Source organism: Protomyctophum bolini (genome assembly GCF_963924005.1).
Source record: "Protomyctophum bolini genome assembly, chromosome: 15".
Lineage (NCBI taxonomy): Eukaryota > Metazoa > Chordata > Actinopteri > Myctophiformes > Myctophidae > Protomyctophum > Protomyctophum bolini.
In genome coordinates, this window is record NC_137876.1 from 18567663 (window position 1) to 18590690 (window position 23028).

General features: G+C 45.7%; 2 protein-coding genes across 2 annotated transcripts in view; both read left to right on the forward strand.

Moving 5' to 3' along the window:
* LOC308329142 (protein TALPID3-like) overlaps positions 1 to 13486 on the forward strand; it is a gene marked incomplete at its 3' end in the record, with an annotated part of 48226 nt that extends 34740 nt beyond the window's left edge. Inside the window, exons 10-17 of the mRNA XM_080783347.1 lie at positions 3156 to 3321; positions 4284 to 4439; positions 7695 to 7870; positions 8350 to 8428; positions 8649 to 8729; positions 9280 to 9511; positions 10414 to 10588; positions 13357 to 13486. Coding sequence (XP_080639473.1) covers positions 3156 to 3321; positions 4284 to 4439; positions 7695 to 7870; positions 8350 to 8428; positions 8649 to 8729; positions 9280 to 9511; positions 10414 to 10588; positions 13357 to 13486 — 1195 coding nt within the window. The remainder of the gene's footprint in view (positions 1 to 3155; positions 3322 to 4283; positions 4440 to 7694; positions 7871 to 8349; positions 8429 to 8648; positions 8730 to 9279; positions 9512 to 10413; positions 10589 to 13356) is intronic.
* Positions 3283 to 23028, forward strand: part of LOC308329143 (protein TALPID3-like) — a gene marked incomplete at both ends in the record, with an annotated part of 28933 nt that continues 9187 nt past the window's right edge. Inside the window, 15 exons of the mRNA XM_080783348.1 lie at positions 3283 to 3321; positions 7695 to 7870; positions 8350 to 8434; positions 8649 to 8729; positions 8981 to 9097; positions 9280 to 9511; positions 10363 to 10578; positions 13357 to 13487; positions 14285 to 14413; positions 17463 to 17647; positions 18933 to 19057; positions 19313 to 19497; positions 20191 to 20365; positions 21287 to 21425; positions 22598 to 22851. Coding sequence (XP_080639474.1) covers positions 3283 to 3321; positions 7695 to 7870; positions 8350 to 8434; positions 8649 to 8729; positions 8981 to 9097; positions 9280 to 9511; positions 10363 to 10578; positions 13357 to 13487; positions 14285 to 14413; positions 17463 to 17647; positions 18933 to 19057; positions 19313 to 19497; positions 20191 to 20365; positions 21287 to 21425; positions 22598 to 22851 — 2269 coding nt within the window. The remainder of the gene's footprint in view (positions 3322 to 7694; positions 7871 to 8349; positions 8435 to 8648; positions 8730 to 8980; positions 9098 to 9279; positions 9512 to 10362; positions 10579 to 13356; positions 13488 to 14284; positions 14414 to 17462; positions 17648 to 18932; positions 19058 to 19312; positions 19498 to 20190; positions 20366 to 21286; positions 21426 to 22597; positions 22852 to 23028) is intronic.

Sequence of the window (23028 nt, forward strand, 5' to 3'; positions counted from 1 at the left end):
CTTTGTTACTGTGCCGTGTCGATTGCGTGCGGGACCGTGGGTCTTTTGCTGCGATAAAGACGTCTGCTTTTGAACCTATTCCATTGTATCCTGCCTATGGGTTCCTGTTCCTGGCTCAGTGTACGCTGGTTATTTTCTTCAGAACGGAAAAGTTACGTCACCCTTTTCATGTCAAGGACGGTCCATTATTTATTCGGCATTTGGAGCCACACGGAGACCACCGTTTGACGACATTTAGCCTCTCAGACCCAAAACGTATAGAATTATGTTCTTGTCGTTGGATTGATGTTGGTACCATTAGGAGAGATAACAGGTTGAACCGTGTAGACTTCTTGTGAATTAAGTAATGCAGATGAAATTAAATGAAACCAAATGGACCCATATACGGGTCCATTTGGTTTCATCTTACGCTCTCAAGAGTCAAAGGTCTATATAAGTGTCCATTTGGTTGCCAACTCTCCATCATTTAGCTGCATGGACCACCTGGAACCGTCTCAAAGCCAGACCACTGGTTGGCAACTGGCGGCCCGGGGGGGCGGGGCACCTTCACTTAACCCATTCTGACCTGAGATCAGATTCATACGAGGTTTCCACTGGACACACACTGGTCTGATGAACCCATTCTGACCTGAGATCAGATTCTAAAAATGTCAGTCGTTCTTCGATTTTTCAAAACATAGCAGACCTACAAGCTCGTAGCGCGCCACTCGGCGGCGCGCTATGAGCTTGTAGATCTGCTATTTTTCAATAGCTAAAGCACGACATGATGCTAACACCAAAATGGGTTCCCGTTCAGAATGGGTTAATGCGGCCCTCAGGTTAATGTCAGAATACTGATTATAATATTGGTCTCAGCCGTTACAATTCCACAACATGCAAAATTGCAAACATGACCTGCTTTAAAGCTATAAGTCTAAATGAGTAGCTCATTGCGCAGCACAAGTATAATTAAAGGCATTTGAAATGACATAAAAATGTTACTTTTCAGGATTCCAATTTAAGCAAAAAATGTAAGATTTCAATTCGAATATATAGCAAAGATAGCCGATCTACAAGCTCAAAACGTGTCGCAGCGCGACGCGTTTATTCTAACCAAATAACGGTGGATATACCGGATACCCCCACAACACACCAGTGTTGTGTTGTGGCATCATGCACAGCATACACGTACACAACAATTTAGTGGGAGGGAGGTAGGGATGGACCTCCTATCAGAACATTTGAGATTAACACATCGTTCCCGATATCCATTCCTTGAGTCTTTTTGCATCTTATTTTTTTATTTTTATGTTTTTTCTCTGTGTGTGTGTGTGTGTGTGTGTGTGTGTGATGAACCGCTAACCCAGCTGTCAGCGCGGAGATGCTGGCAGTGGTTACCATGGAAACAGAGGAATGTGGGGGGGGTACAAATAGCGTGAAAAATAGCACGTAGGGGAGAGAGATGTTATGAAGGCTGAGAGGGAGACAGTGTAGGAGAGACAGACAGACAGTAGGACAGCTGGGAGGGAGACAGTGTAGGAGAGACAGACAGTAGGACAGCTGAGAGGGAGACAGTGTAGGAGAGACAGACAAGACAGTAGGACAGCTGAGAGGGAGACAGTGTGGGAGAGACAGACAAGACAGTAGGACAGCTGAGAGGGAGACAGTGTAGGAGAGACAGACAGTAGGACAACTGAGATGGAGACAGTGTAGGAGAGACAGACAAGACAGTAGGACAGCTGAGAGGGAGACAGTGTAGGAGAGACAGACAGACTGGTCAGGTAGAATGAGAATTATTTTGTTGAAACACATTGCCATCATGACACCTACTGGTCATTTGGTGGGACTGCATCAACATTTGAAACTTGAAATACCTCTATACTATCCTTCATTATGTTCTACTGCTCCTTTTATATCTTACTAGAAATATATACAGTACCATACATATGTATATGAGACAAAAAAGGGACTCCTGCACATCCAAAAAACCTTCCAAGGAAGGGACTGCACACTCCAGGGAACAGAGACGGTCGACTTATCTGGTGACCCCTCTGAGCCAGTCACGTTTTTTGAGATCTACACACCAAAAAATATAGTATCCCATTGCTGAAAACAGTTTTGAAATAGGACGACTTTACACGAGCCAATTCTACTCTATGGCTCCGAGACATGGACACTTTCAAAGAAATTGGATAAACGGCTGGATGGCACTTAAACACCCGCCTTCTAATGAGAGCGCAAAATCTCTCTTGGAAGAGCCACCCATCGAATCCAGAAGAACACAGTTTGCCGGCCACTGCTACAGAGCTGACAATGACGTTATATCTTCCCTTCTGCTGCTTCTGAGTCCTGCCTCAAAGCAGACCAGTGGAAGACAACTGTCGTTCCCTGATGTCATCGCTATAGGGGACACATGCATCAGTAAAGCAGGAACTGGTGATGACAATGAAGGACCGGGAAGTCTGGCGTGGCATTGTGAAAAACGGTCGAAAAAAATATGATGGTGAAAAATGTACCTGAGGGGGCTATGGGATAGCGGAGCTGGCATTACATATAAGACAAACGCACTTGGAATGGGAAACAGAGGGGGAGGAAATGGAATTGGAAGGGTTTGCTTATATTATACGGTATAACCTTGTAATGCTATACTGATGTTTGTGATACAATACTTGAAAACAAAGCATTGCTTTGTTGGGTTTTAGCTGACATTTTGTTATGTCAGTCAATCAAGTCAACTTAATTCAAGTGGCAGATCTCCAAAGAAAACATAAAAATAAAAAAATAAGATGCAATAAGACTCAAGGAATGGATATCCACCATTATTTGGTTAGAATAAACGCGCCGCGCTGCGACACGTTTTGAGCTTGTAGATCGGCTATCTTTGCTATATTCGATCTTTTGCTATTTTTGAATTGGAATCCTGAAAATTTACATTTTTATTTCAAATGCCTTTAATTATACTTGTGTAGAACACCATCTAACTTATCTAACCCCTAGTTTGAGGTCAACCGAGGATATATGAAGTGGTTAAAAGTGTCCTTCTGTCTGTCTGTCTGTCTGTCTGTCTGTCTGTCTGTCTGTCTGTCTGTCTGTCTGTCTGTCTGCCTGCCTGCCTGCCTGCCTGCCTGCCTGCCTGTCTGCCTGTCTGTCTGTCTGTCTGTCTGTCTGCCGTGCAGGGGAACTCGACAGCACCACCCACAGGCCACTGCCACGGAAACCCGCACCCGTACAGGAAGTCAGTCAAAAGCTCCAGCCAATCAGAGTGAAGCGGCAGTAAGCCAAGCCAATCACGTGCTGAGGGAGATGAGTCGGCTGAGGTCGGAGGTGAAGAGCCTCCTGGCGGTGAGACGAGATACGACACAGCACTACCATACATTAATAATTAATAATACCATACAATACTTTATCGTTAATTCCACCGGCCGCTCTTCCGTATAGAATTGCGAGGGGCGCTCTCTCATCTTTACATATCATCATTCATCATCTCATACTGGCCAATCGGAAATTCCTGTCGCCACACATGTACGACATACTTGGCGGACATTTGACCTAATTTCTCCTTTCAATGTCGATGGCAAATATGAGTCGTGTGGGTGTGGGGACAAGATGACGTCAATCGTCAATGGGATTTGATGTTTTGTCTCGCGGACATTTTGTGGGGACAAAAGCTGTAGCGCCCCCAGGGGGGCAGTCAGACGGATATTTTGTGAAGCCACTAAGGAAATGAAAGTTCATATAATGGCCTGTTGTGGCGCTGTCACTGGACCCAGAAAAACCCATAGCCCCATAGAAGTCCATGTATTTTGGCCCAACTTCACCTAGACTGTATTACCTTAATAAACATGGTCATGAATACTTTTTTCTTCCAGTCACTAGTTTAAAGTCTCATTTCTAATGTCATAATATTCTTTTTGGAAAATTATGGTCCCATTTATAAAAAAAATGACCATAAAGTCGTGCATGTTCTGAGGGGCGTGGCTACCGTTACAGTCTATGAACGGGATCCCCCTCCCACTCGAGTCAAAATAAAAACCAACGAAGAAGAAGGGGGGAAGTCCCGCCTCGTTGTCTGGGCCAGCCAATGGGCCAGCTGGCCTGAACTGGGCCAAAACGGATCTTGAAAGATGGCGACTTCCATTGCAAGGAATGACAGGCTTCATTTTAAGTTCATGTTAGACCCGCGGAACGCTTTGTCCATATTTTTTACAGTCTATGAGCGCCCCTCAAATATAGTGAAAATAGCTGATCTACAAGCTCACAACAACTAGGTTCTCTCTCTCTCTCTCTCTCTCTACACACTACAGGATGGTGTCTCTCTCCCCAGCTCGCCCATGGTCTGCCCTGGTCTCGGTAGTCATAGAAGCAGGGAGGTCACCTCCTCCACTCAGACCACGCCGCCTCCTCCTCCTCCTCCTCCTCCTCCTCCTCCTCCTCCTCCTCCTCCTGCCTGCGTATCCACGGTAACCAGCTCCTTCTCCTCTTCCTCTCCCGTAGTTAGACCGAGTCTGAGTTAAAGTGGTTTAAGTCATGTTTATGCTATATTAGCTAGTTTAGCTGTATTTAGTTGGAGATGTCCCGAATATACTGTATCGGTATCGGAAAAGTATCGGTGTCTATCGGCCCTTATTTGTCATATCAATAGAGCGCCGCAGTCCCCACCCCCTTTCAGAAAAGCGAGTGGCCCAGGAAGTGGAAGCCCCATGCATTCTCCCATCGGCACTTTTAATATAATTTATTTAAAGACGGTTACGCCGCGGACAACGCCAATTCGGATCGTGACGAATCATGACAATGAACACAATATTTTGGGACGATCAAATCATTAGAAAGAAGAAAAGAAAGTCAGGAGACAACACTATTTGTTTCATTTTTCGTCTTATAAATTATTTGATCGGCCCAAAATATTGTGTTCATTGTCATGATTCGTCACGATCCGAATTGGCTTTGTCCGCGGCGTAACCGTCTTTAAATAAATTATATTAAAAGTGCCGATGGGAGAATGCATGGGGCTTCCACTTCCTGGGCCACTCGCTTTTCTGAAAGGGGGCGGGACTGCGGCGCTCTATAGGGGTTGACACTATGGCAGGTAAATAAAGTGTTGGGGCACCACGTGGAGTTTGCTTTCGAGATGCCCAAACTGGAATTGATGATAAATGTGATAGATGTGCTAATGTGATAATAGGACAAAGACGTTTTAATGAAAAACAATGGATCAAGAACCTCAACACGGATTTTCCTGGAGGATTAAACATGCCAAAATATTAGACAAGTTGTTTTGATTTTGTACCAAAACTCCACAGCCATATAAGTTAGTAAAGTTAAACCTATTTTATGTAAATAACATGGTAAAATGTGCAGCATTGGGAGGTAAAGGGGAGACACTTTCATTGTGAAGGGACGACAGGATGAGGAAAGGTGTTGTTGCTAATTGCCGAGAGCAATGGCTGCGTGTGATATTGAACAGTCAAACTATTCGTATCAACATACGGCTGTATCAACAAAATAATTATGTCATAGGTATATATGGGGGGGGCCTCATATTTGGTCTTGAAACGGGCCTCCAGATTCCTAAGGCCGCCACTGGGTGGAACAAGGCAGAAAGAGCCTGCTGGTTGGTCAGTCAGGGACCAATCAGAAGGCAGACAAAGGGTGACATGGATGATTTGAGGCATTTTGTTCCAAAAATGTGTTTAGCAAAATCCACCTGTTGATGCTGTAACAGGCCAATGTGAAAAGGGTGGGATATGTTCCTCAGCCTAGTAGGGACGTCTGTGAAAGATTTCACGTAAATTGCACGCTGCGTTCATGATTTGAGGCTTTTCCTCCTGTAAACGGACTGGTGCTCATGCACACCAGGGAATTGTCATTGGTGGGGATGGGGTAGTGATTGTGGAGGAATATAAGTACTTGGGTACAACGATTGATTCCAAGCTGACATGGAATTCCAACACTCATTCCATCTACAAGAAAGGTCAGCAGAGGCTGCATTTTATGCGCAGACTGAGACAGTATATAACGTCGAAAAAAATATATTATGGCACTTTTTCATCGATCCTTTGTGGAGAGTGCATTGACATTTTGTTTTGTTTCATGGTATGGCTCATTATCATTGGTCAATAAGAACAAACTCCATAAAATCATCAGCGTGTCCAGCAAAATAGCTGGGGTACGATTTGAGAGTATGACCTCAATGTATGAGACCCGGGTACTCAGGAAGGGAGGAAAGCTATTACTAGGGACAACACACACCCGTTACATAGCCAATACCATCTTTTACCATGAGGGCGACGGTACATGGTACCTTCCCTGCAGGCTATAGGGCCTCAAGATCGTTTGTTCCCAGTATAGAGCACCGAAGTCTGACGTCACTTTCAGTAGAGGGCGTCAGTCCCCAGGTTCATGTATTTGTTTAGTTGCATTGAAATCCCCATTGAGGCGATTTTAGATCGCCTCATATAACAACTGTGTTTGAAAAGTAAACATGTCACCCCGGCCGCTTCACTCATATGGATATGAAGAATCAACTGACTGAGAGAAAACGCTAATGTTACTGCTGCTGAATTAGTTAGATTTTCGCTAGAAGCAGACTGTATCATATATGAGTGACTGACTGTTGCAAACGATACAGAGACACCTCTCTAACAGTAACGCCGAGACAGCTTGTTTATTTTTGGACCACAACGCTTATAGTAGACGATATTAAGATCACCCCATGTTATTCTCCATAGAGAAATTACTTCCGCGAACCAGGGGAATCGTCGGGATGAGCGAGTCACGTCAGGACTTCGGTGCTCTATAGGACTTAATGAACAAGCAGGCCCCATCTCAGTTCCGTGCATAAAGTGTGATGTGATGCCTCTTGGAACTATGACTGGTGGCCTTCTGTTGGCACTGTTTCTTTATTGTCTATGTCTATGTACTGTGTGATCTGTTTGTTTCCATATGTTTTATGTATATCCTGATGACTGCTGTGCACAAAACACATTTACGAAAGGACAAAGAAAGTATATATCTAACTTTGAAAGCCAATGTTAGCCAATCAGGATAGAATATGAAAAATCGGACGGATCTGTTTTGAGCACATGACTATAGAGATACTGTGTAACAATTTGCAGGGTTTTTGGACCAAATATGGAGGAGTGATATGAACAAATGTGTTTTACAAAAGTCGGCCTCCTGGTGGCGCTATAACAGGCCCTTCTGGAAAATTTGGGGCAGAGGTTCATCGTTGGCATCCAGGGAGTCTGTGTGCAAAGTTTGGCATTGGCCGGAGATTAGCTGTACGGACGGACACAATCACACACACACACACACACACACACACACACACACGGACGGACGAAGTGCAAAACATACTCTCTCGCCTTCGGCCTGGTGGAGACGAATGCTGTACTGGCCAGTGTGCAGGGTTTGATGGGGTCAGATCAACATATGGAATGTCGGAACAGGTCAGCTCCATATATGGAGATCTAAGGGTTTGAGGTTTGAGGTCAGATGTAGAGTTGCTGGCCAATATCGATGACGTCAGGGATCTCCATATATGGGCTTAATTTGCGACAGCAGTTCGCATTTACTTATGACATCAGGGATCTCCATGAATGATTGTTGATGAATGATTCACAGACTGACTGACTGACTGACGGACAAGAAAAGGTAGTAAATAGTAAATGTGACCTGCCGTCGCGAATTCAATTGTGCGTGCTTGTTTTGTATAGCGTGCTGAGGAGCAGGGGGGCGGAGTCCCGCGGTCTGTGCTGGAGGAGGCGGGGCAGGTTCTGCGGCAGGTCCGCAGGAGACGCAAGGTCGTTGAGGACAACCTGGAGGTCATGACCCGACACGCTCTGCACGCACAGCCGCTGAACGCACAGCTCTACGCTCTGTCACACAACAGGTGCACGCATGCGCACGCACGCACACACACACACACACACACACACACACACACACACAGCTCAACGTTCTGTCACACAACAGGTGCACGCATGCGCACGCACACACACACACAGCTCAACGTTCTGTCACACAACAGGTGCACGCATACGCACACACACACACACACACACACACACACACACACACACACACACACACACGTGACACAGCTCTACGCTCTGTCACACAACAGGTGCATGCATGCGCACGCACGCACACACACGCACACACACACACACACACACAGCTCAACGTTCTGTCACACAACAGGTGCATGCATACACACGCACGCACACACACACACACACACACACACACACACAGCTCAACGTTCTGTCACACAACAGGTGCACGCGCACACACACACACACACACACACACACACATTTTAATTGTGTCTCGGTAGTAAAACGTTTCTTTCTTTTCTTTTTCTTGTAGAGATTCAAGTGAAGAAATTCGTATTAAAAAGACGGTAAACGCCTGGATCAGCACTCTGAGAGACAGACAGGTCACTGAGGTCAGTGTCTCCTCTCCTCTCCTCTCCTCTCCTCTCCTCTCCTCTCCTCTCCTCTCCGCTCCGCTCCTCTCCTCTCCTCTCCTCTCCTCTCCTCTCCTCTCCTCTCCTCTCCGCCCCGCCCCTCTCCTCTCCTCTCCTCTCCTCTCCTCTCCACCCCGCCCCTCTCCTCTCCTCCCCTCTTACTGGTGGTCAACTGTTTTCACTTTGCTTTGACTCTCAGGCTGAGACAACCGCCGCCGCCGCCAACAAAGATGTTTCTAAAAGCAAAGATGCTTCCCTGCCCGCCAAGAAGAGCAAAGAGGTCTGTTTATAAAATACATGAATCATTTATGTTATATATATATTATTATATACATACAGTATACCGTAGTACTATAGAATAGGACTAGACACAGACACACGTCTACCCAAGTGAACTCTCACTGGGTTGACAAGTCACTGGAGCACTGACTCCCTGGAGCATCGGCCGTGAGTTGGGAACCATCTTCATTTTGTCTTGACGGCTGTGCCGGTAAAGCTTTGATGATCGAATTGTGATTGGTCGGATTGCAGGGGAGGTCACTGGGCACGCTCCGAAGACCAGGAAGTAAACCGAGAGGAGTCGGTGCTGGACGGACAAACAGCCAGGACGGACAGACGGACCGGCCCAGAGACACAGGACTCGCACATGTAGGTGAACTCCTCTCCTCTCCTCTCCTCTCCTCTCCTCTCCTCTCCTCTCCTCTCCTCTCCTCTCCTCTCCTCTCCTCTCCTCTCCTCTCCTCTCCTCACCTCCACTCATTGCATCATGCGACCATTAACCTGTGTTCACAGTCACCTGACTAAATGTCTGTGATGTGTGTGCCTTCCAGCTCCAGACAGACTCCCAGAGAGGAGGGGGAGGAGGAGGAGGAGGGGTGGGAGGCGAGGAGGGAGCACAGGGCGAGGCCTACCTGCAGCAGCTGTACGGCAGAGCGCTGTACGAGGGCCACAGGACGACCCTGAACAAGAAGAAGGGCCCCTACCTTCGGTTCAGCTCCCCCGGCTCCCCTCGGCCCAGGGGCCCGCCGCCGCCGCGACCCCGCCTGGTGGAGAGGGTCAAAGGTTAGGCAGCTTACGTTGGACCTGTCAAGGACCCCCAAATTGACACTTAATTGGGCCCGCGGGAACCCCATTTGAAAAGATATGCCAGGGTCCCCCATAAGAGAAGAATTTTTTTTACGGCTCTAGCAGTGATTCTCAACCCGTTTAATTTCAAGGACTCCCAGTTTGACATGCATTAGTCTATACGGACCACCATTAATGGCATTTATATCTCTGAGACCGCCAATTTATTTTGTTAAAATCAATGTTAATGTAACTCTGAGAGTGTATACAAATGGAACGGCTTTTGCACACTCGGGGTTAAAATGGACCCGTTGGGGGTCCGTTTGGTTCCATTTGTATACACTCAGGGTTACAGACCCATAAGGGTCCATTTGGTTCCAATCTATCATTTAGCTGGGGACCCCCTGGACCCCCCCTTTGGAAACCGCCAGGGGTCACTATTCAGCCCTTTTCATATCAAGGTCCATTATTAATTTGCCGACTGAGCCACGGGACCACCCCATTTTTGATTTAGGGTTTTTTCCTCTTCTCAAGACCCCAGAAATCACACCCGTGTGAAGTGAGGGGCATTGTGCATCGTCATGACGTAAATTAGACACTTATATGACGTGAAATTGTCCACTCATTGTCAACGGGAATGTAACGTTTGTGTGGGACAATGTTTGTGCACTGCACATCCAAGCTGGACGTAAATAGTATCTCTCTCTCTCTCTCTCTTTCTCTCTCTCTCTCTCTGTGCCTCTGTCTCTCTCTCTCTCTCTTTGTGTCTATGTCTCTCTTTCTCTCTCTCTCTCTCTCTCTTTGTGTCTATGTCTCACTCTCTCTCTCTCTCTCTCTCTCTCTCTCAGGAGTAAAGGTTAAGTCTTGTAAGACTCAGACGAACTTGGCCCCGCCTCCAGGCCCGCCCCTCCCTTCTCCCCCGGACCTGCCGCCGCGGCAACGACCCCGCTATTACGTCGTTGGCCCCTCCCACGCAGCCCCCAGTGACCCCCGTGACCTTCCAACGACCCCCGTGGAAGAAGGACCCCCCACCACCGTCCCCATGGCCGTCCCCCTGGGCCACTGTGCGTTTGGGTTTCATTCCTTAAATAATTCAATTCGTTACTTTTCTTATTCATTCTCAAATAATGCAACCAGAGACGTAATCTGATCAATAGTAGGACTTGTATAATGCAGTGGTGGATCACTGCGCGAAAAAAAACATGGAATACGGATGTGTATATTACAGGAAACTCCCGTTAAACTCCCAACAAACTCCGGTAAACTCCCGAATTGTACCATCACGCCTGTATATTACCGTATATGACTGTATATGCCGGCTAAACTTGAGGTTTACGGGCAAATCTAGTGCCCATAATTAACTCCTCTACTTGAGGTACTTGATTTTCTAAAACGGGTAGTCCCAATACTTCATTCTGATTGGCTGGTTACCGTCACGTGACCGGTGTAAACTCACCGATAACCCACTCCTTCAATCACTTTGTATCAAACTGCAGCCTTGTAGCTGAACTGGGGAAGGGGAGCGCTTCATTGCTTTACAAACACATGCCGTGCGGGCGTCTTAAGCACCGCCCGTCTCATATGACTGTGAATGTGTGGCTCCAGGCAGCCCCGTAAAGATATCATTATCAAGCGCTATTCTCCCGTCACATAGGCTACTTGCAGAGCAAAACAAGGAAGTGTTGTGGCTCTGGCTCGCTCGCTCTGGTGGCGCAAAGCGTAGATACTTTTGTGAATGTAATAGTTTTATTAGGTTAATATTGCTATAATGTTTGTAACCGTTTTAGAAAAGCAATAAGCCACTCGAGGCCCCAGCTTACCGGGTATTTTACACTGGCTGCAGGGTAGGAGACCCTCCGCTGCGCGTCGGGTCTGCCTACGCCCCCAGCCAGTGTAAAATACCCGGTAACCTGAGACCTCTCGTGGCTTATTGCTTAAATGCCAACTAGCCCTTCACTAAATCCCACCCCCAAAAAGCGATTGTCCAATGCCAATCCAAATAGTTTAGCAAACGGTTGCTAGGCCGGTCAAGCTTTCTTCGCTGCTAACGTGCCTATTGGGACAAGGGTGGGTTGGGGAGGGACTTAGTGAAGGTTCTAATTGCTCGATGCTCATGATGAAATGTAAAATCAGCTAAATGATAATTAGGAACCGAATGGACCCTTATGGGTCTGTAACTCCAGGGTCCATTTGGTTCTATATTTGTACACTCTCAGAGTTAAATTAACTTTGATTTTACAATATTACTTTGGGGTCCCAGAGATACAAATGCCAATTAAATAAGGGACCGTAGCCTAATTCTGATCAAACTGGGGGGGGGGGGGGTCCTTGAAATGAAAATGGTTGAAAATCACTGCCAGAGCCGTAAAAATCTTCTCTTACGGGGGTTCTTGACATGGAAAAGTCAAGGACCCCCTGTTCTATCCATCGCATTGAAACGGGGATAGACTTGTTGTGCTACTTCTCAGCTTGTCTCTTAGTATGATGAGCTGATTGCGAACGCAGTGAGCACTAACTATGAGACCTAGCAGATCATGTCTGTCTGTCTGTCCCGCAGTTACGTCACCATGACTCAGCCATAACCATATAAGGAGTCCCCAAAGCAGCTATACGTCCAAAACCCAAATATGTACGAGCTGCGTTCGCTTCCCGCGTTTGCGCGTCTTACTTGTGGTATAAAGCTATGGTGATTTTTATTCATAAAGTGCCTTTCAAAACAATTGTGACAAGGTGCTGTACAATAAAAGAATAATATAATAAAACAGCAATAAATCAGAAATGAACCGGCAATACAATAAGAAACGGAGCAGCGAAAGCAGTACATACAAACAAACAGATAAAAACTGAACAGAAGAGCAGCAGTACATGGAAATCGACAGAACATAGAAATAATCACTATAGCTGAAATCTAAATGTTTACGGTATACAGATGGGGTTTTAGCAGCTCCTTAAAGTTATCAACGGACTCGGCATTTCTTAACCCATTCAGGACAGGAATTGTTTCATGCACTGTGTTATACTTTAGCTATTGAAAAATATCAGATCTACAAGCTCATAGTGTGAAATTTGCCGCAAATCTTTTAATATGCCGGGTATATTCTTTCACGGCGAATGTTTTTTAACTCATATCTTTGCTTCTGGGGCGGGGGGGGGGGGGGTCCCTGGAACAACATATTTTAAGATGGGGGTCGGTGGCCAATTACATATAATTATTGGGCTCCTTGACATGATAATGTTTGAGCACCACTGACATAGAAACATAAGGTTTTTCACAAAACTCAAAAGTCATTCCACAGCGTAGGAGGTGCTACGAATGCAAAAGCTCAATCCCTTTAGTTCTCTCAGCTTGGTAGCAGAGAGTATATTATATATACACAATAGCACATTTATTTTTCAGACAAACTAATCAGACCAAGTGGAATGTTGGGAAAGTGCCCCATCTTGTGACAAAGGAGAGGTACTACACCTACATCTCTCCCCTTGTGTGTAGCAGTTAAAATGGACATGTCATCAGTTTCAACAAATAACTACACTCCACGTGTGTTTAAAAGAAGATGAATTGACCTTACGCCAGAGGTTTGTTTGGTCACTGCACACCAGGTGTGTTGTTATGGCAGCCACCGCATTGCCTTGTGGGAAATGCAGTCTGTAGGCCCGGGCGGCTGGCGTAGCCTTCTGGACACCTTGTCTGCATGCATGGTAATCCAGTCTGGCGTCTGTGTGCCGCGGGTTCGACTCCCAATCCCGACGGCCATAAAAAAAAAAGAAATGCAGACTGGTCTCCATTAAAAAGGTCTTAAAAGTCTTTAAAATTGTCACTTTATCTAATTCTCTCTCTGTAGTCCAGCCCAGGATAGACCGTTCTCCTCCCCGGCCGTCCAGGGTTCTCTTCTCCTCTCCTCCCCGGCCTTCCAGGGTTCTCCTCTCCCCTCCTGGTCCCGTGGTCGTCCCCTCCTCCTTCTCCTCCTGTGAGCCTCCTCCTCCTCATACTCCTCCTCCTCCTCTCTCACCGTGTCAAAGCATGGAGGTCTGCTCTGGAGACCTGGAAGAAGCAGCTCAGCCAGAGGCCCAGGTAACCAGAATGATACCATTATAGCAGCCACGCATGAACTATACTTGAAACAAGATGGAAGGAAGGAGACACACGTAAGCACTATACAGCTAAAATGAAGGCACATGAGAAAATAAATGAGCAGTAAAAAAATATATATATAGCCCGTAGCACTTGCCCTAGCCCCTTAGATAGCACTTTATGTAGACTTGGATAGCATTTTATTACAGACTTATATAGCATGTTACGTAGACGGCACTAGAATTGCATTTTATGTAGTCATAGCACTTTATAGTATTTATGTATAGTATAGTATAGTATAGTTTCATTATTTAGATACCTCACTGTTACGTTCTTAGCTTGCGCACGTTTCATGATAACCACTTTTTTTTTTGTATGTGATAGATTGCCATGCTTTTTTGTTATTGCGTAATGTACAGTAAGTCGCTCTGGATTAAGAGCGTCTGCTAAATGCATACATTGTAAAGTGTATATATGTTTGGTGTCTAGTCTGTATATCGTTGCTGTTGGGCAAGAACCATGTACTGCATCTCCACATTTATACTTTTCGGTATTCCGGTATTCCGGTATTCATGTTGTATTGTGCCCTTCTTCGTCGTACAATGCATCACACAATTTGGTTCTTTCTTTTTGGACGCGCAAGGTTTGTGTGTACCCAACAATGACTATACATGCTTTTCGTCTGTAATCCTCCGCAGGCAGAGGATGAGAGGAACGGCCAGGAGGAGAGCTCGTTCCCCGGCTCAGAGGATGAGAGGAACGGCCAGGAGGAGAGCTCGTTCCCCGGCTCACAGTTCATGGCTGTGGTTGATGTTGACCAGGTAACGGTAACACCATTACCCATTTTGGGCAGGAACCCCTTTTGGTGTTTTCAAGCATTATTGTTATAATTTAGCTATTGAAAAATAGCAGATCTAACAAGCTCATAGCGCGGCACCGAGTGCCACGCGACAAGCTTGTAGATCTGCTATTTCTGAAGAATCGTGAAAATGTGGCGCAAATCTTTGAATATAGAGCGAACGTTTTTGACTCATTTTTGCTTCTGGGGGGGGGGGGGGGTCCCTGGAACAACATATTTTCAGATGGGGGTCGGCGGCCAAATACAGATAATTCTGGCGATCCTTTACATGAAAAAGTTTGAGCACCACTGACATGGAAACATAGGGTTTTTCAGAAAACTGTCAGGACTTAGAAGCCATTTGTTTTGTAGAATCGGCCTCATGTCTAAATGTGTTAATAAATATAATACAAAAATGTATAATTTCGATGAAAAACAAAAATAAATTGTGAAAATAGCAGCTATACAAGCTACGCAAAAACAACAACAACAACGTGCTGCTTTGCGCCACGTTGTGAGCTTGTATTTCACTACTTTGGGTCCCGGGTAAACATTAATCGACTACCGGTAATCTTCTCTTGAAATAAAAGGTTTTGGAACCACTGGTTTATCAGTCTGTGTATAAGCCGCTAACCTTACGTTTTTTTTCCATTGTCTTTCCCTGCGTAACACGCTAAACGCTATTTGTTTTAGATTATAAAAAGTGTGAATGGAGTTTCTAGGTGAAAGTGATTTTTTGAAAGTTTAGTGTGGGCTCACAAAGTGTTAAGTGGGTCCTAAACTTATGTTTGAAATTTTTTAATGAAGTAGAATTTGATGAGATTGCTGTATAGGTGTTCCATAGCTGGGCCCCCCTGTATCTGATGGAGAACTGACACAGAGCAGTACGGAACTTTGGGAGATGTAAATGATTTGACTGTCTCGTATTGAAGTGGTGCACATCACTGTTGAACTGAAAAAAGTCTTTACATGGCAAAGGAAATGAAACTGGCTGGAACAATACTTTGAAAATAAAGTTGCAGGTTTGGTATGTATTTAAATTAAAGATTGGTAAAATATTGAGTTGTTTAAAAAGAGGGGCAGAATGAGCAGACCAATCACTGTATGTGGCAATCCTGCAGAATCTTTTTTGCAAAATGTGGAGTTTGTGAAGATGTGTATTATAAGTAGCTCCCCAAATGATATTGCAATATATAAGATATGGATAAATTAAGCTATAATAAAGAGTTGGGAGACAGTTTTGATTAACCAGACTACGGAATTTGCCAATAATGCCAATGGATTTTGATATTTTCTTACAGACATGGCTAATGTGGTTTGTCCAGCTTAGTCTTTCATGGATGATTACACCAAGGAAGGTTGTTGATGTAACCTGAGAAATTGGATCATCTCCTATAGACAGACAGGTGTTAGAATTAGAATACTTTTTATTTTTTGATGTAAATATAATAAAATTTGATTTTTTTATGTTCAGAGATAATTTGTTTAATTTAAACCATTTTGAAATATTTTCAAGATCGTGATTAGCCTTTGCCATTAGAGCTGAGAAATCAGTATGTGAAATAAATAAATTAGTATCATCTGCAAAAAGTACAGGAAACAAGAAAGACAAAGCTGCGGCCAAATCATTAATATAAATCAGAAATAAGAGTGGTCCTAGTATAGACCCCTGGGGGACCCCACATTTTAAGGTTGCACTCTCTGATGATTTACCGTTGATGATAACAAATTGTTGGCGGTTATGAATATAATTTAAAAACCATGTATGAGTGATTCCAGCAAATCCATAGTGTAGTAACTTTTGAAGAAGAATATCATAGTTAACAGTATCAAATGCTTTAGATAAGTCGAGAAAAATTCCTAGAGCGTATTCATTATTATTGAATGCAGTATGAATTTTATCAACTAATTGAAGAATAGCCATTTCTGTAGAATGATTTTTCCTAAATCCATATTGGTGTTTGTACAGTATGTTATGGTCCTGCAGATGTTCGATCATTCTGTTAAAGACTAATTTCTCCAGAATCTTTGAGAAACATGGGAGAACAGAAATAGGGCGGTAGTTACTAAACACACTATGGTCTCCAGATTTGTAGACAGGAACTACTTTGGCAATTTTAAGGTCATTGGGTATTATTCCAGTTTCTAGAGATTTGGTGAAAATATGGGTCAAAGGCTTAACAATTGAATTTCTAGTTTTAATGATTAAGTTAGATCTGAACGCATCACGGGCTTGCGGGGGCTTCTGGGAAACTGAGTCCAATGCAAAGTGAACGAGGGGTTGCGGTACATTCCATCTCGCTCTGCTCTGTGTGGAATTGATTCGCATCGCGGAAGTGGACTGTTTGTCGACTCGGTGGCAAGAGATGGGACTATTTTCAGGGGGATTTTCATGGAACGGAGGTGCAAACACTTATGGCGTTATGCTCCAAAGGTAATTGAACAACATCGGCAGTGACCGTGGCTTCTTATAATGAATTATAACGCATTACATTACATGTGTTAAAAGACCTTATCCCAAGGGGGCACGGTGGCACAGTTGGTAGTTCTGTCGCCTCACAGCTAGAAGGTCCTGGGTTCGATTCCCGCTCGGGACACTGTGGGTGCTGGCGGCGTGTTTCCTCCTCCGCGTCATCAGTGCCCATACCCGAGGCGGGGTTGCCGAAAGGGCCTTTCTGTGTGGAGTTTGCATGTTCTCCCCGTGTCCCAGTAATCCTGGTCACTAAACTGCCTCCCCCTGGCCAGCCGGGGCGCCTGATGGAGGGGAAAGGAACTGGTTGGAATAACGTGTTCCTTCCACGCGCTACGTCCAACCAGGGAAACTCCCCCTGTCAGGTGTAAAGGAGCAACTTGGACACTCAAGCATGAAGGAAATGAGTTCAAGTCCGTTGCTCTCCCCTTTGTCCCCCATATATGGGGACTAGGTTGGCGGAGGGTGTGTAGAGCCCAGGATCACATTAGATAATTGACACAGGGGTGAAAAAAATGTTGGAAAAAAAAAAAGACCTCTCCTCTCCTCTCCTCTCCTCTCCTCTCAGGAGGAGGACAGTGCGTTAGCGGATGAGGTTATAGAGTTGGAGGGACAGGCCTCTCCTCCAGTAACGATGTACCATGGACCAGTGTTCCCGCCCCAGGCCAGAGATCCTGTCCCTGCCCAGGAGCAGGCCTCTCCCCTGGACCCGGCTCAGCCCAGGGAGACCCTGGAAAACCATCTGGTTGAATGGCGAGTCCCGACTCAACCATGACACGACATACAATGTATAATTCATGCATTTAGCAGAGGCGCTCTTATTAAAGAGCGACCTACAAATGGCGAGGGTAAACTAGAAATGCAGTCCGTCGAGGTGCCAACTTGCGCCTTGCACACAAGTATAGGCCTTACATGGCCTTGTTGCGCGCTAACACAAATACTGCAGTCTATTACAACTGCTGTTCTAAATCCTTTAGACCCGCCATTGACTTTATACCAGCCCTGAAGCGTACCTTAACACTAGGACGTCGGAGCAGCCGCTCTGACCGTTTTTGAGATTTAAAGTTTATTTTCTTAGCCCATGGAGTCCAGAGAAAGTTCCCCTTGCATGACTTTGTCTAAATATTCGATTGAAATCATCTCTGTTTTTTTTCTCCATTTGAAACGTTTTGCCGTCTCCCTTTCTCCCCCACCCGTCTACTCGTTCACACCTCCCTCTCCAGCTGGAGACGACATTGTTGCCTGCACGCACACACTTTTCTTTTTTTTCCTTCCCTCTCTTATAAATACATTATTATACACCCAATGAAAATGTACACTTCACGGATTATAGGCCATTTGGAATTAGAACAATCGGTAGAAAATTGGCCGAGAAGTGTCTTAATTACGTCACCATCAACAGCCAATTAGGGACCACCGAGGACAGACCTATAGTACATACCGTACATATAGGCAGCCGACCACAGTGCTAGAATGCAGAGGGACAGTCAGTGTGCTGCTGTAAGACGCGTCTAAATCACAAGCATTGAACAATTCTACAATGAGCCTAAATAACATGCTTTCTAAATTCTATCCTTAACATTTGAATGTTAACACGTGTCTGTTGTGTGTGTGTCCACTCTATTGTGGTTCCGTTCCTTTGTAGTCCTATTTCCGTATACACACCACGGGTTGCCCATCATGGTTTTGACCCTTATTGTATACGAAAGTGCCACACCTTTAAATCAGTTTGAAAATCGTATATTTGATTAAAGTTTCAATTTGAGAACATTTCTCAAGTCTGTCTGTCTGTCTGTCTGTCTGTCTGTCTGTCTGTCTGTCTGTCTGTCTGTCTGTCTGTCTGTCTGTCTGTCTGTCTGTCTGTCTGTCTGTCTGTCTGTCTGTCTGTCTGTCTGTCTGTCTGTCTGTCTGTCTGTCTGTCTGTCTGTCTGTCTGTCTGTGTGTGTGTGTGTGTGTCTCTCATCTCATCTCATCTCTCTCTCTCTCTCTCTCTCTCTCTCTCTCTCTCTCTCGCACACACACACACGCACACACACAGGGTTGAACAGCAGCTCATGGCCAGGATGATTTCAGAGATGTACCGCCCCCCTCCTTCTGACCCCGCCCAGAACGAATCCACCGACCAATCGGATGCAGAGGAGAGGAGTGCCGTCTCAGACATAGGTGAGGAGGAGGAGGGGAGGCGGGACGGCAGAATATGCATAGTTGTGCCTAACACTGAAATTAAGTTACTTACTGTGTGTGTGTGTGTGTGTGTGTGTGTGTGTGTGTGTGTGTGTGTGTGTGTGTGTGTGTGTGTGTGTGTGTGTGTGTGTGTGTGTGTGTGTGTGTGTGTGTGTGTGTGTGTGTGTGTGTGTGTGTGTGTGTGTGTGTGTGTGTGTGCGTGCGTGCGTGCGTGCGTGCGTGCGTGGCGTTCAGTGGAGTGTGCAGGAGGAGAAGGTTTTCAGCTATTGGTCGACTGTGGTCTGCCGGTGAACTCTGACCTCATCAGACAGTTTGTGAATGAAGTGTTGGCTGAGACCATCTCCTTGATGCTGGGACACACGGACACACACACCACCACTACTGCTGCTGCTGCTGCTACACAGCACACACACCCAGAGGTACACACACACCCAGAGGTACACACACACACACACACACACACACACACACACACACACACACACACTGAGACCAATTCTTTGACCAGAGGTGTGTGGGACTATGCTACTGCTAGTTCTCGACATTCTTACTTTAAAAAAAAAAAGTTTTACTCTCATCTCATTTCTCCCCAATTTATCCAGTTAATTCCACCCCACACACATTGCTGCGTTGTCACTCTAGGCGGGCTTTCACTTCTAGGGATTTTTACTAATTGCCTCGTTTACTAGTCGACTAGTTGTTTAACTAGGCCTACCTATTGTGTATTTTTAAATAATATAAAAAAAAAAACTGTGTACATTGGTGACTATAACTATAATTTAGCTGATTTTGAGGCCTACAAAAACGGGGGGGGGAAAAAGCGCTTTTTTTCCTCTTCATATCTAGTCAACTACTACCAACAAGGTCGACTAGTGGATTTACTAGTCGACACTCGACTAGTCGACTAGTTGCTTAAAGCCCTATGTCACTGCAGCCTGCCAGTGAGGAGCCCCCACAGGGAGGACATAGGGCCGTAGTTTGTCATTTAATCTTTAATCCACGTATACAACTATACTCACTCGCTGTAGAGTGAGTAGACTACGTATATGTACTATGTCAACACTTCTAGACGACATGCCTACCTCCTGTATACTGCGTGTTTCTATTTGTAGGAAAGGCGGGTCTCCACTCCAGTAGCCACTCCAGAGCCCAGCGCGGCCAGCCCCGCGGTGCCCAGCGGAGAGCTCTCTCCCCTGGGCACACCTCAGGCCTCGGAGGCCTGCAGCCTGGAGCTCGGTCCCGGAGAGGAGCACGCACTGACCCCTCAGCGCCTCTTCTCAAGCACAGGTGTGTGTAATCATGTCTAATGGGTTATTGCTCTGGTCTCGTTCTGTGTGTATTAGTCTTGACAACTTGAAGCTGTGTGTCTGAATGTGTGTCTGTGTGTCTGTGTGTCACAGTCGCTCCCACTTTTACACACAGGCATTGACTATAATAATATGGAGGTCTTAACGAAGCCCTTTTTCCAATTTAACACATTATAAATTAATAATGAATTTATTAGTGAATAAGAAATGCGAAAACGCAACCAGGGCGCAGTACCCCCCCCCGCGGCAAGTATTTCACAACGGGTAAGGGCTAGTATCAGTAACAAATACAGTAATGCTGTGTAGCTGTTAAACTTGTGAAGATAGAATTCATAGTCTTTGATAAAGTCCTTGACTCTAACCTGTGAATTTTAGCAAAACGGCCTCAGGTCCAAAACTAGAATAATGTTCTTATACTCCCCTCCCAAGCAGACATGTAAAATCAATACCATGAAGTTGTTACAGAACGCATTCCCCATGGAAGACTCACTCCCAATTTTCCCACGCAATCTGAAGACTCACTAGCCTCCCTTCCAGCCCCGGAATCGCTAGCCATGCCCATTAAAAAATATATGTTCTTGCGATTCAGTAGGTCAGGGGTTCTCAACACGTGGGTCGCGGGTCGCGACCCCTAGGGGTGTCGCCAAATTATTTTGGGGGGTTCCCAAATTATTAAAAAAAGATATATATAATAATCTTATTTATTTTTTCAACTGAATGGCGAGACAGGGCCAAAGCATGTGTAAACACTTTTGTGTCTTACGAAGCTAACCTTTATGCCTTCCCTCCAAATCAGAGCTTCTTTAGACGTCAAACGAGTAGTCTTTGCTGTGATGACTGCCTGGCAGACGGTCCGGCCAATGACGGACCTTTTCTCTCGCTGTCACCCCTTCTCCTGCAGAGGCTGACCCGGAACCTGTAGCCACACCCACCAGCACGCCTCCAAAACATGTAGCCACGCCCCCCAGCACGCCTCCAGGCCGTGTGGACACGCCCGCCAGCACTCCTCCCCCCGGAGCATCTTGCACAGACACGCCGTTGTGAGTACACACACACACACACACACACACACACCACCGTGAGTACACACACACACACACACACACATCAATGTGTGTACATTAAACGCATGCACACAGGTCATGTCCGCAACACACTGTAAGCTTGTAAATCGGCTGTTTATAGGGTCATGGTGGTGCGCTGAGCATAAATGGCTCTGTTGGCAACAACTAACCGTGCCGACCATGCCGTGAAACATTTTTCACAGGTCTGGGTTTGTTTCCATTCTACAGCTCCGTTTCGGATGAGGCAGGAGACGGAGTTGACACTGACGGTTGCCCGGCGACTGCCCGTGGCAACAAAGCACTGTAAATAAATCGTTTGGGCAAGTCGGGAGTTTGCTTCCCGGATTGCCCCCGACGTGGCAAGTGCATTCCATCGTCGTCAAATATCGTTGGCTAAATTCGTGAAGAACAATGCTACCTTTTTTTTCAACCAGCAGTTTCACCTATTCTGGTTTTTATTAGCATTTTACCTATAATTTATTTTATGGAAAATGTATTTTTATGGCAAGTGGGCATGACCTTTGGGCAAGTAGATCATGACCTCTACTAGCCCGACGGGACCTCTGAGACCTTAGTGTCTACCGCTGAAGATTAAACCCTGCTCAGGAACTAGTGCTATACTGCTAACCCAGAACTCAGAGCTTATACACCCATTCTGGGCGGGAACCCCTATTGGTATCTTACCCCCTCAGGCCGGGCACCCATATTTGGGTTCTGTACAGTATGTACAGTATTCAAAAATGTAAACATTTTGATGCTGCTATATAAATATTTGAAGTTTTTCAGAAACCTTAGGTCAGGATTTAGAGCCGTTTTTAGAATCGGCCTTAGGCCTAAATGGGTTAACAATGTAAAAGTCAATCTGCAATTAGGCATAGCCGGAGACCTCTATCTCTCTCTCTCTCTGTCTCTCTCTCTCTCTCTCTCTCTAACCTTCAGCATTAGTGTCACATCACAGGTTAACAAACGGGTGTAAGGAAGTGGGGTGACGTTATCTTTTTGAACAAGCTCGATCATTTGTAGTTTTCAGGAAAAGGAAGAAGACTAGCGATGCCAAGAAAAGGAAAAAAAGCACGGAAAACAGGTCAGATGTTCAGTTAAAATAGATATTAAACTCTCTCTCTCTCTCTCTCTCTCTCTCTTTCCAGGGAAGTGTCAGTAACAGAAAAGGAGGCGGTACCCTCGTCTCCTCCTCCTCCTCCTCCTCCTCCTCCTCCTCCTCCCGTCCCCGTTCCCTTGCCCCCCGCCTCGCCTCCCTGCTCCACGGAGGAGAGTACCAGCACCAGTACCAGTATCAGTAGTATTACTAGTAGCGGTACCAGTGCGGCGACTGGTACCGACGCCGCTGTCAAACAGATCTCTGAGGGAGAGGTGCTGCTGAACAACTTCAACCAGCTGGCAGGTATAAAAGACACAAAAAACACCAAATGTGCTGACCTCATCACATTTGTGACGACGGGCTATATTATGGCCAATTTTAGCGCAACTATAAGCCAAGGAGTGTTTTTTTTTTTGTGTGCAAAACGAATGCTTCAGAATCGTATGAAAACCCCCCTATAGGTTTGTTACAAAACCATAT